The sequence below is a fragment of the Microcebus murinus genome, chromosome 10 (genome assembly GCF_040939455.1).
Source record: "Microcebus murinus isolate Inina chromosome 10, M.murinus_Inina_mat1.0, whole genome shotgun sequence".
Classification (NCBI taxonomy): domain Eukaryota; kingdom Metazoa; phylum Chordata; class Mammalia; order Primates; family Cheirogaleidae; genus Microcebus; species Microcebus murinus.
In genome coordinates, this window is record NC_134113.1 from 75,205,705 (window position 1) to 75,218,744 (window position 13,040).

A 13,040-nucleotide genomic window follows, 5' to 3' on the forward strand; every position below is an offset into this window, starting at 1 on the left:
TAAAACTTTCACTCAAACTATAGAGAAGGAAAAAATGACATGAAAACAACTTTTGATCAACTTTTCTAAATACATTATTTTGGACCAGTTACTAACCTCAGTCTAAAAACCTACTTTCTACAGGTAATATATAATGGAATGAATTTTTTTTTAAAAAAGATTGTTTTCCAGATATAACACCACTGATAACACAGGATTAAGTATTCATACCTCTTTAAAATTGAGCAGGGTTTCAGTCTTCAGGTGGAAATAAGTCTTCTTTGGGTAGATTACAAAATGATGAGTTGCTTTTTAAACAAGTGGATGAAATTAGTCAGTTTTGCTACAATGGTATATCCAACTCTCATGGGATAGTTGTTACTCTGAAAGGAGGTTACACTGGGACCAGGGTTCAGGTCAAACTACATGAACAACAGCCAGCCTCCATCAAAGCAAGAGCCCATACAGTCTTACACACACAGAGAAGAGCTGCTGATGCCTTTATGGCTAAGGTAAAGAAGCATTTTAGATATGTATATATTACCTCAGTACTCTTAACCCTATGAGATATTATCATGCCCATTTTACAGATGAGTAAATGGAGACACAGATGAAATAATGGGCCCAAGGTCACATGATAGTAAGTTGCTGATCTGGAATTTTAACCTAGGAAATCCTGGCCTCAGTGTCTATGATCCTACTCACTATACATACTACTTAAATACGTAAAGTGGGAAACTTAACTTGATTTAATTGGGCTAACTCCAAAAATCTGGACAAGAAATTGCCATCAGTGGAAATTCTTTACTGGTCTTTATTCTTTGAGATAGTTTCAATTTAATGAGATTAGATATTTCAGTGAAGGTTAGTTCACTAAATAAAACAATGTGATTTGAGCCTTTGAAGCAGAGTTTAGTTATTGTGGTCAAGATTTCCCGGACTCAGCTGTCTGACTTTGGGCAATAACTACTCCTAACTCCAATTCCTTATTAATTAAACAGGTAAATAATGGTATTCCCTTATAAGAATGTTGCCGAGGACGGAGAAAGCTGATAAAGCATTTAAAAGAGTGCTTACTGTATAAGCATTAGTGATAATTATGCCTTTGTTAGATTTTTTTGGTCAGTAAATAAGAAAATTTAAATCTCAACGTTCGATTATAAAATCTGGGAACACATGAGTGAAAAGGGAGCTGGAATGGGCTCACTCTGCAGCAGTTCGTATTTAACCTTTCCTTCCAAAGTCCCCTCTCTTATTACATCCTATATACTATGAAGTGATGGGAAAAGACAAATGAAGTATTTTCTTTCTCAACAAATATTTGAAGGCAGAGCAGGTGTTCGTGAAGGGAGGTTAGAAGACAGATGTGCTTTCTTACCGGATTTTAAAACCTGGAAGATAATAAAAATATTGAGCAATAAGCGTTATGTCTGAATAAGGAAGAAAAAGGAAATGTAAATATTCTTAACGGAGGAAAATAAGGACCCAAAGACTGAAAGGGCACAAAACGGTGCAAAAATTGAAGGAGAGAGATGCATTAGGGTTGCTAGTGATAATTTCTGCGCCCAAGGCTCTCCTTAGTAATGAAATATGGCGTTAAGGACTTGAGATTCGTTTTGTGGTCTCCGTCAATCGGAAGGCAACCTCTCTCTTCCTGGAGAAACAGATTCCGGCCTGGCCACACCATTTCACCTAAAATAAGTTGCAACCTTCTTTCGGTTTAGGTACCCGCTTTCCTGTTGACCACGCCTCTCGAATCACTAAACTCGTCGTAAGCAAAAGAAATATCGCGAGAGCTCTACAATGTCTCCCTTCTGACGTTTTCAAGAGGGGAATAATCGCTTTTGTTCTCGCGATATTTCCGGTACACGGGCGCTCGGGCGACCCGGGCTTCTGTGAAACATGGCGGTCGGCTGGTACCGTAACACAAGGTAAAATACTGAAACCCCGCTGGGTGGTGTTCCCTGGGTTGTTCCAGGGCTGCTCAGGGCGTGAATGCGGTTGAGGGGACTGAGAGCCTGGCATTGGCTTGGCTCCCTGTTTTCATCGCTTTGGGAGAGCGGGCCGGACCTCGAAGCCGCTCCTCCTTCCCTGGGGGCGTTACGGGCAGGACCCTGGGCAGCGAGCGATGCTACACGGAGCTGCTCTCTGCCTGGTCCGGATGCCTGTGTGCTATCTTGCAACTCGGAAGAGTTTAGGTGCTTCCTCGATAGCTCCTGATTCGGTCCCATTGCTTCTCACCGTGCCGCGGTGGCTTCTCCGGTCCGCAGGCAAGTAGGGTCCCTCGCTTTGAAGACCAGCCGGTCCTCCTGGGTTTCAGGCTCCCTACCCCCATTTCAGACAAATACCACGTTCTTGGCGGCACATTGCTCTCTCTTTTTAAAGAAAGAACGAGGTCTTGGCCTCGCCTCTAAAGAGAGTTTTGCATGTTCCTCCGGAAAAAGAAAAAGGGGCAGGGCACGGCAGGGCGAAATGCTAGAAGAGACAGGTCCCAGTGTCACTACTTTTCTCAACGCAAGGAACCCTCCAAAGGGAACGTCAACACGCAGTAGAGAATAGCCTTGGGTATCAGTAGTATATACAGTTGATAGATCATTATTTGAGAAAACACGTTTAAATAACTTTTATATTTAGGATTCAGAGCTCTCGAGACTTAATTATCTGTTAAAGTGACATAATTATCTGTTAAAATGTTGCAGGACTGGCTTTCAGAAGCAATTAAAATTACAGCTAAAAACCAGGATTTATTCATTTGTTTGAAGTTGTAGTTCAGTATTTCAATTAATTGCGTAGCCTGGTACATTGAACTCTAGTATACAGCCATTATATAGAAATTAACCAGGACTTGTTCACTGAAGGAAGACTGATGGTTATTTAGCTAATTTGTCTTCTGATACCTGCAAGTTGATGTAGTTATACAGTTATACAGTTCTAGAGGGAAAAACACGGGAAAGAGAAATTCCATGTTTTTGGGTTTTTGGTTTTTTCGTTTTTTTTTTTTGGTGTAGGAGGGTTTTTTTCTTTTTGATAGTAAATACTAGTACACAACCAAGTATTGTAATGGCTTTGTGGTACAAATCATAAAAATATATCAAGTTTGAAAATCTCTCAAAGGAAATCAGGCCTAGTCTGGAACAACAACAAAGAATTAGGAAATAAAACCCCATAGATTTCTTTTCTTTGGGGTTGGTCATTTAAATGGAAGAAATGATGAAATTTATTTTTAATAGAAGTTATTTTTAGGTAATCGATGCCTGTCACAAATCGTGTTACCGATTTTCCAATATTTATTATTATCCTGCCTTTTAATGTCATAGTGGGCAAATTATTAAACCTCTCTGTGCCTTAGTTTCCTTATCTTTAGAAAGAACATAATACCTAATTTGTAGGGAGATTGTGAGAACTAAATGTGTTAAAACATGCAAAAGCATTTAGAATAATGCCTGGCACACAGTAAGCACTCAATGCCTGTTAGGTCTTGTTATTATTTTTTACTTTAAAGCTTTACATTGCTTTACATTGCTACTAGGCACCTCCACATTATTCTGTTTTTATTACTCTAGAGTCTTTATCTCTTAACTTTTATTCTATCAGTTTATGTCATCTGTGAGATTATCAACTAACCTCAGATACTGTCCCACTTTCCTCAAAGACTTTTAACACCTAAATCTCAAATATTCTACAGATCTTTGCATTTCTGCAGAGAATTAGAAACAGGTATTTTATTAAATGGCTCATTTTTATCTTGATTAAAAACTGTGAGGTAGCCATTATATCTTCACCCCTTTTAAAACAAAATTATAGAGAGGATTCTGCAATGTTGATGATCTTTCCAAATTTGTGACACAACTAATATATGCCTAGATAATCAGGTTTTTCTGATCATGTACTCACATTGATACTGTCTGTCTTGACTTCCAAGTAAACCTTTTTGTCAATTAGAAGGCTATTAGATTCGTTTGAATTATGTAGGGGTAAACCACTTTTAAACCATAACATTTAACTCTTGTAAAAGGTCCACATTTTAAAGTAAAATGAATAAGTACGTTTGTTTGGATATTCACTCTTTGTCAAATAAGACTAAGCTATCTTCTGTTTTTTATTTGAAAGTATTCTATCTAATGCAATATAGTCAAGTAATTTAAAATTACAGATAAATTGTGGGTTTACCTTTTATTTCTGAAGTTCAACAATGGCCTAAATAATACTTGTTTTAATCTCTTTCTTGTTAATGGCCTATATTAGTATGCTGGGGCTGCTGTAACAAATTACTATAAACTGGGAGGCTTAAAACAAAAGCAGTTTATTCTCTTACAATTCTGGTGGCTGGAAGTCTGAAGTTAAGGTGTTGTTGGTAGGGCCATTCTCCCTCTGAAGACTCTCAGAAAAAATCCTTCCTTGCCTTTTCCTAGCTTTTGGGAAGTCCTTGGTGCTCCTTGGTTTATAGACACATCGCTCTAATCTCTGCCTCTGTCTTCACATGGCATTCTCCACTGTGTGTCTGTATGTCTTCACATGGCCCGCCTTCTTTTAAGGACACCAGTCATTAGATTTTGGGTCGCCCTAAGCTGGAATGATCTTAACTAATTATGTCTGCAAAGACCTAAATATTTCCACATAAGGCCCATCTATAGATACCAGGAGTTAGGACTTCAACATATCTTTTTGAGGACACAGTTCAACCCACAACATGGCCATGTGTATCAATTAAATATTTCTCCTATTGTCAAATGTATATTAAAAATAGAAGTTAACTGAAAACTTGGGTTGCAGGAGATAAATTGTGTGTCCATTTTTGTTTAGAGAAGTAATTAAATTTAATTGAGCAGACTGTAAAAAGTTTCATGAATTCTATATTTTAATTTTGGCAAAGGATCTGATAGTCTCATTATAGTCAAATGAATACAATTATGAAATATAGGCTGTATTACATTACTTACATTAAGTCTTGATAATGTCTGTTTATGTTATATCATGAATGTTGATAATGCCGGTATTATAGCATGAAAATGGTTTCTTATTTCTTATGCAGTTTTTCAGAATATAATTGGCCCTCTGATCTGTGGGTTCTGTATCCATGGATTCAACCAACCATACATCAAAAATATTAGGAAAAGAAATTGCATCTATACTGAACATTTACAGACTTTTTTTCCTTTATTCACTAAACAATACAGTATAACAACTATTTACATAGCACTTACATTGTATTGGGTATTATAAGTAATCTAGAGATGTCAGTATACAGGAGAATGCGTATAGATTATATGCAGACATAACAAAATTTTATATTCACGACTTGAGCATCCAAGGATTTTGGTATTTGAGGGAGGTCCTGGAACCAATACCCATTGGATACTGAGGGAAGACCGTATTGTCTTAGTCTCAGCTATTATCAGTGACTTTTTGGAATTTGTTTTTGTTTTGTTTTTTTAATATTCAATACAGTTTAGGAAACACATCAAAGAAAACTGGAGATTGTCAAGATATGAATAGCAGCACCAACCAGTAGGCAAACGAGTCTAGTGCAGTGGCTCCTAAATTTTTGGATTTTTGTGGACCAATACAAAAAATATATAGGAAAAAAGGAAAACAACTGGGTTTGAGGACTGACACAGAATTATGATTTTTAATTTACTAAATAAAGATATCCCAAAACACAAACAATAAATCTTTGTTACCTGCTTTTATCATTTCATAAAGGAAAGGATATTTTGATACATAAAAAGGAAGGAAGTAATCTTGGAATAAATGACATTTTTTGGGAATAAATTTAGCTTCTAAAAATGTTTTGTGTATTGTTCATGACTTTTTTCATTTTAGGTAGACATTAGAAAATTTTGTCACAGAATGGCAATAACTTTTAGAAACATTGATATAGGCTATTTCTAAACACATTTTTGAAAATGACTGATAAAGTTGGATGGAGAGACAAATAGAGTGGGAATGGGAGCAATGGAATTGGGTAACTGCTTTGAGAATACCAGTGAAGATGAAGAGCGGACTTGTCCTAGTCAGGAAAAAGCTTGAGGGATAGTTAATTCCACTCCAGAGAGGGAAATGTGTTTTGGATTTTAGAGGTGGAATAGTTTAAAGAGTTGAGAGGAGCCCAATCATGGCCTTGCTGTGGGTGGCTTTGCACAGAAATAAAATGGAGGTCACCAGAAGAGAAGAACTGTTAAGCTTACAGGATAAAAAGGTTTTATTGTGAATGAATGCCATAGAATGAATGCCCTAGGATTATGAGTTCCAAAGGATGATGGTGGAATGGGGAAGAAGAGACGCATATTGAATGATCCAGGTGCTGAAGTCATTAAGGAAATTATAAATTTCTCCAGATGTTTATGGAATATGGCAGCAAGTACTGAAGTGAAAGTCAGTGTGTACTGTGGTTTGGAGCATAGACTCTGGAGCCAAGCTGCTTGGGATCAAAATCCAAGTTCTACCACTACTGTGTGGCCTTGGGAAAATTATTTGACCATTCCTGCTTCATTTTCTCATCTGTAAATAAGAAAGAAAATAGTATCTGCTTCATAGAGTCATTTTATAGGATTAAATGAAAATATATAAATTGCTTCAAATAATACCTAGCACAGAACATGATAATTATAATTTCTACTTATGTGATATATGTGCCAACTGGTATTATTATTAGGGTAAAATAGACTTGAAAAGGGAAGAGATGGTTTAGAAATATAAAACCTGATACTTCTTTACCCTGTCAGTCTCAGAAATGAACAAAAGATTGTGAAGAAATTACCACTAAGAAAAAGTCAGGTTTCATAAAGAGAACAGGTAGAAAGATTGCTTTTAGAAAAACTAGAAGTTTTTGGATAACTTGTTTGTCAGAACAGTGGTTTTATAGAGTAGAGTGGCAAGTATTAGAGATGGAATGAATTTCTTGGAGTAGCAGAGTGGCAAGTGCTCCATTCTATAAGTTTAATCATGGAAAATCCATATGGAGGAAGCTAGAGAATGGGAGGTAGCTAAGTGGGACATATTAGCTACACTTTCAAAGGGAGGAGCGCTAAATAAGTTGGGCATATTATTAGGGAGTTTGTAAAACTAGCTGTCATATCTTTGTATTATAAATATGACTTAAAGCGTTTGGAAAGCTTATTATAAAATACAACATTATAGAAAATTTTAGAAGTAGAATTCACTGTTTTATTCATTCGCTCAACAATGCTATACTGACTTTATGACAGCCACCACCGAGGCACTAGGGATATTATGGTGAACAAAATGGAAAAATCTTCCTCCTTGTGGATTTTATATTTTATACATTTACTTTCCTAAGTTTGATGCACTATTGTGATTTGAGAGCTGTGCTCCTTTGGGTGTTTCCAGGGAAATTTCCTTCCTTCCCTGCTGTGCCAGGCATCGGAGATAGAAAGATAGTTAGACTTGGTTCCTGCCCTAACAAGTCCAATGGAGAAAACAGAAAATGAAACAAGCAATTAAAAGTAGTGTGATAAAGGTGCAGTATTCTAGAAGCATATAGACTTTGAGGGTCATGGAAGGTCTTTTTCCTCTCAAGGGAAAGATGAGTAGATTAGGAGTTAGTCAAATGTAAAGGTGGGGGAGGGGAAAAACATTTCTGGCAGAGAAAATAGCATATTTAAGAAGTTGAAAGTGATTCAGTGTGGCTGGAACTTAGATGTGTGAGGGCTTCGGTGTGAATGAAGAGAGGTAAGCAGGACCTGGTTTTTTAAGGGCTTTGTAAACCATGTTAGGATAGAGTCTAAACTCTAAATGCAATGGAAAGTTATTCAAAGATTTTACGAGCAATTTATATGATCGGATTTATGTATCAAAAAGATAATTTATTTTAGTATGGAGAGTGAATCGAAAGGTAGAGCAGGCTTAGAGGTTGTAGAAACAATGCACAGTGATAGATTGTGACACTTGGTACTAGGATCCCTATAAGGAACTGCATAAAGGCCTGAAGAAGAGAGGACAGACAGATGTGAGAGAAATTTGGGAAGAACTGAAGTCTAAGGATATAACTCATGTTTCTGGCTTGTGCAGTTGGATGCATGGCATTCTCATTAAGAGAATGCAGAAAGAACAGTTTTGATAGGGTGAAGTATTCATTTTTGGACATATTAAGTCTGAATTAACTTTGGAATGTCCAAATGAAAATGTAATATTAAAGTAAAAGATAGACATGTCTGCAGAGAGATTTGGGGTGGGAATAAAGATTTGGGAGAAATCAACATGGAAATGGAAATGGAAGGAATGGGTGATCACTTGGGGAAAGTGTGGAGGCTGAGAGGGGCCTAGTGCAGAATCTGAGAGGAAGCTGAATCTTCAAAGTAAGCTAAAGAAGCTCTTACAGGTAGAATGAGGATCAGAAGTGTGGTATCAGTTAAGCCAAGGCAAGAGACTTGTTTCAAGAAGAAAAAGAAGTGATGGACAATATATTTTCTCAGAGGTGAAATTAGATAAGGAATAGCCATTGGATTTAGTACTAAGGAAGTTGTTAATTACTTGCTCAGAGCAAATTTAGTTAAAAGGTGAGAGTGGGGCAAGGATTGCAGTGGATGAATGGGGACAACTCATTCTTTTAAATTGGCTACAGGTGTGCTGTCAGCGATCTATAGTTAGACTTGAGTTTAAAGTAGAGTTTTGTTTTAAAGATAAGACACATGAACATATTTATTATTTAACTCCAACTGGTGAGAATGTGTAGAAATTGGAAGTTGAACAAGGGTCAAAATTGGTGCAGTTACCCCTATAAAGGTACACAAATAAGTTTGATTACTTTGTCAGAGCTGAACAGGCTTAGGGGGACATGGCTTATGCCTAACAAACACTCAGCTTAATTTACAAATTATTAATGGAACACCAGTTTTATAACTGACATTTGTATCAGTTTTGTCTATATCATCTATTTTTTTTTTTTTTTTTTTTTTTAGGAAAACCATGTACATGAGAAGCAAAAATCATAAATTGAAGGCTGCTTTGTGAGCATAGAATTAGCGAGGGTAGTTAGTTGGGTTTTTAATGGCAAGTGGAATCAATGTATGAATGCTTTCAACTTCACTTTCAGGCAGTAGCTCCTGCACGAACTGATCACTAGTGTCCTGGCCAAGACCTCTCTCTTTTAGACAGTGTTCATGATTACTGCCAGTTTTTGCTTTTCTGATGCTCCTCTTTCTCCATTAATGTCTTTTCTATGGCCCATTCTTTCTACATTAATCCTACCCATTATATTTCAGACCTAAAATCTGTTTCTTCCAGAGACTTTTTTCTTATAGTGACTTCTGTAACCATCTGACTTACTTTGCTACAAACTTTGATTTCTGGGAATTCTTTATAATATCATTTGTAGTATTTATAAATCAGTCTTATAAATTATATAAATATCTGGCAATTTAGTTATCATTTGTTTGGCTTTATAACATTTTAGATGTAGTTGGCTTACTGATCAAAAAGGGAATAGCAAGAATTAATTTTTTTTTTTTGAGACAGGGTCTTAATCTGTCACCCAGGCTGGAGTGCAGTGGTGTGATCATAGTGCACTGTAAGCTTGAACTCCTGGGCTCAGGTGATCCTACTGCCCCAGCCTCCCCAGTACCTAGGGCTACAGGTATGCACCACCACACCTAACTATTTTTAAGTTTTACTTTTTTTTTTGTAGAGACAGGGTCTCACTATGTTGCCAAGGCTAGTCTGGAACTCCTGTCCTCAAGCGATCCTCCTACCTTGGCCTCGCAAAGTGCTGGGATTATAGGCATGAGACACTGACCTATATTTTTAAATTTCTAAATTATAACAGTAGATAATTTAGAAAGTCTGAAAATATGTGAAGAAGACAATTAAAATTCTCCCATCTATTCACATTTTTCTGAATAGTTTCTTGTATATCTTTTCCCGTCTTCCCCCAAAGTAGGACCCATATGGCCTTCTTGTCATTGTGTTATTGTATCATGAGTATTTCCTTATGTCATTAAATAATTTTATAAGATTTTCATTGATTACATCGATTAAGATATGGTTATTTACCATAATTTATACATTGGACACCATGAGTTTATTTTTGTCTTCAGTATTTAAAAATAACACTATGAGAGAAATATCCTCATAATCAAATTTTTGCTCGTAAACAAGATTATTGCCTTAGGATACATTCTTAAAGAGATTTTTACTTAATTACAAAGGGAGTGGTGAATATTTATATTTATTTATTTATTTTTTGAGACAGAGTCTCACTCTGTTGCCTGGGCTAAAGTGCCGTGGCGTCAGCCTAGCTTAGAGCAACCTTAAACTCCTGGGCTCAAGTGATCCTCCTGCCTCAGCCTCCTGAGTAGCTGGAACTACAGGCATGCACCACCATACCTGGCTAATTATTTTGATGTATATTTTTAATTGTCCAGCTAATGTCTGTCTTTTTTTTTTTTTTTTTTTTTCTATTTTGTTAGTAGAGACGGGGTCTCACTCTTACTCAGGCTGGTCTCGAACTCCTGAGCTCAAACAATCCACCTGCCTCAGCCTTCCAGAGTGTTAGGATTGTGGGCGTGAGCCACAATGCCTGGCCTGTATTCTTGTTAGTAATGTATGAGCATTCTATTTTACTTCATTGCTATCCATTTCTGGGAATGTATTATTTTCATATATTTTTCAATTTAACAGAAAAATTATTTTAATTTACATATTTAAGTATTATGAATGGGGTTGATTTCCTTTTCACTTTTTTTGTGCTATTTAATGTGTGTGTGTGTAAATTGCCATTCATTAGTAGTTTTTTTCAGGGTATGTGTGATGAATGGAAAAAGAAATGTTGATAAGTACTGTTTTTTTGTTTTTTCTCAAGGAGAGATGAGAATGCTAAGTTGTTCTAAGGACATTTGTCAATTTATCCTAAATCTTTTATCTCTTTAGAGGGTTCATTTATTCCTTATTTTTTTTTTTACTCCTTAGCATGACTATATGAAGGAAGAGGAAGGTTTACCTGAAGATGAGGCGACTGAATCGGAAAAAAACCTTAAGTTTGGTGAAAGAGTTGGATGCTTTTCCTAAGGTTCCTGACAGCTATGTGGAGACTTCAGCCAGTGGGGGAACAGGTAAGTACGAGTTCAAATTAAGAGTCCTTTACTAAGTGCAACTTCTGAGTGATCCAGTCAGCAATGTAGATAAATGTAGCCCTGAGGAAGAACTCATCGATGAATTGTGCCATAACTTTGTAACTAATCTGTCCTCATGTCACACTGTTTGCCCTAGTTTTATTCTTGTTAATATTCTCTGTAGCATCTAACCCAGTGCCACCTGCATTCAGCAGTGTTTCTTAAAAGCATTAATGAGCAAATTAATCCAGTTTTACTGCTTTGGTGTATTCTTCAGTTATGTATAATTTACATTAACGAGATTTTTATATATAAATGAAATTGAAGTTGGAAGAAGTTATTTAATGATGTTGAAACTGTCTCATCATTTTGGTTAAGAGTAAATCAGTGCAGACATTGTAAAAAAAATTCTCAAATGTTACATTACTGTTGTGAGGCAGCATGGGGGTAATGATTAGTTAAGAACTTAGACTTTGGAACCAGACTGGCTTCAAATCTCACTTCTGCTCCTTCCTAACTAGGTGACCTTGAGACAGTTACTCAAGTCTGTGCCTTTGTTTCTTCTTCCGTGAAATAGGGATAATATTAATATTTACCTCCCAGGGTTACTGTATCAAATAAATTAATATTTATAAAATGCTTAGAGCGGTGCCTGGTACAAATAGAAGTATTTGTTAATAATAAATCATGTATGTATATGTACATACATGAATAAATATGTAATGAAATACATATGAAAAAGGTATGACTATGACAATATTTACTATAATTTTTCCCCACAAACAGCTAATACCATGGTTCACATGAGATTGACATTTTTTTAATTTGGTAAAGTGTGTAATTTGCTTACTATTTCTAATCACTTTCTAATCGCTTGTGATTAAGTTTTGTTAATGAAAATAGTACATTTTTGCACAATTCATTTTAAGTGTGTTTTGCTGTAGTATATAATAGTTCCTTTCTTTTTGTTGAATCTTTTACTTGATTTTGTAAATGAGGGGATATATTTAGGAGGTTGTAAAGTAGAAGAGATTTTTATTAGGGACTTGGAGATATTTGAGTTTCTGGCACTCAGATTATTGTGATATCTCTAAGAAATTAGGCTAGTTTTTTGTTTTAAAGTGAGCTATAGGCATGAGTGCATTTTTAATAATGTGGGGAATATTTTTAAATGTGTGCTGTACAACATGCTTACTTTCATCATTTATCATATCTGACACTGCTATTAAACATATATGGAAATAAAAGTTTTGTACCTTGTAAAATTTTGGCATATCTATTCAGTGAGAGATAGCTTTAAAATTGAAGAAATAAAATACTTTCTAAGTAGTGCAAATGTTTATGTTCATATTTGTGTTCATAAAACCTTCATATTTGAGCTGTTTTAGACAAAAATCTGTAATAAAGATTTTGAAGAAAAATCGTTTATAGTATATATTCAAGTGGCAATCAAGTTAGAGAATTTTTTGTTTTTTACAAATTTAACCTCATTTAAAATGGATTTCTGTTTACTTTTTTTGAATGTTTTAATTCTGTTTTTCTTTTTTGTTGGATTTTTCAGTGTCTCTAATAGCGTTTACCACTATGGCTTTATTAACCATTATGGAATTCTCAGTATATCAAGATACATGGATGAAGTATGAATATGAAGTAGATAAGGATTTTTCTAGGTAACTGTTTTTTTTCTTATTGAAATACCTTTGGATTCAAATTGCTTTTAAAATAGCATACTTTTTTCTTTTTCTTTTTTTTAAGTGTAACCTTTTGTATTTGGCTTATTTTAGTTCTGAAGAAAGAGTCCTGAAAAATTGTCACGCATTGTGTGCATTAAGTGAAACATTTTAGAATCATTCAAATACTGGTTGAAATCTAAAACATATTTTTTGATTTAATATGCATTTGTTCAAAAAGATTAAGAGAACATGTTTTTCCTTAGATGTTGAGATAGTAGAAATTATTTAATATTTGAAATTGAAATATTAATCTGAGCTG

The 13,040-nt window shown here is 35.4% G+C and overlaps 1 protein-coding gene across 2 annotated transcripts in view; it reads left to right on the top strand.

Annotated features, from left to right (window-relative positions):
- The first annotated feature begins 1,807 nt into the window (after positions 1–1,807).
- Positions 1,808–13,040, top strand: part of ERGIC2 (ERGIC and golgi 2) — a 37,070-nt gene continuing 25,837 nt past the window's right edge. Inside the window, exons 1-3 of one of the 2 annotated variants that reach the window (XM_012747986.3) lie at positions 1,808–1,910; positions 10,906–11,048; positions 12,610–12,718. In XM_012747986.3, the coding sequence (XP_012603440.1) occupies positions 10,943–11,048; positions 12,610–12,718 (215 nt within the window). In that variant the 5' untranslated portion in view covers positions 1,808–1,910; positions 10,906–10,942. Of the gene's footprint in view, positions 1,911–9,435; positions 9,575–10,905; positions 11,049–12,609; positions 12,719–13,040 lie in introns of those variants that run through there. The other variant, XM_076007533.1, reaches the window with a different exon arrangement.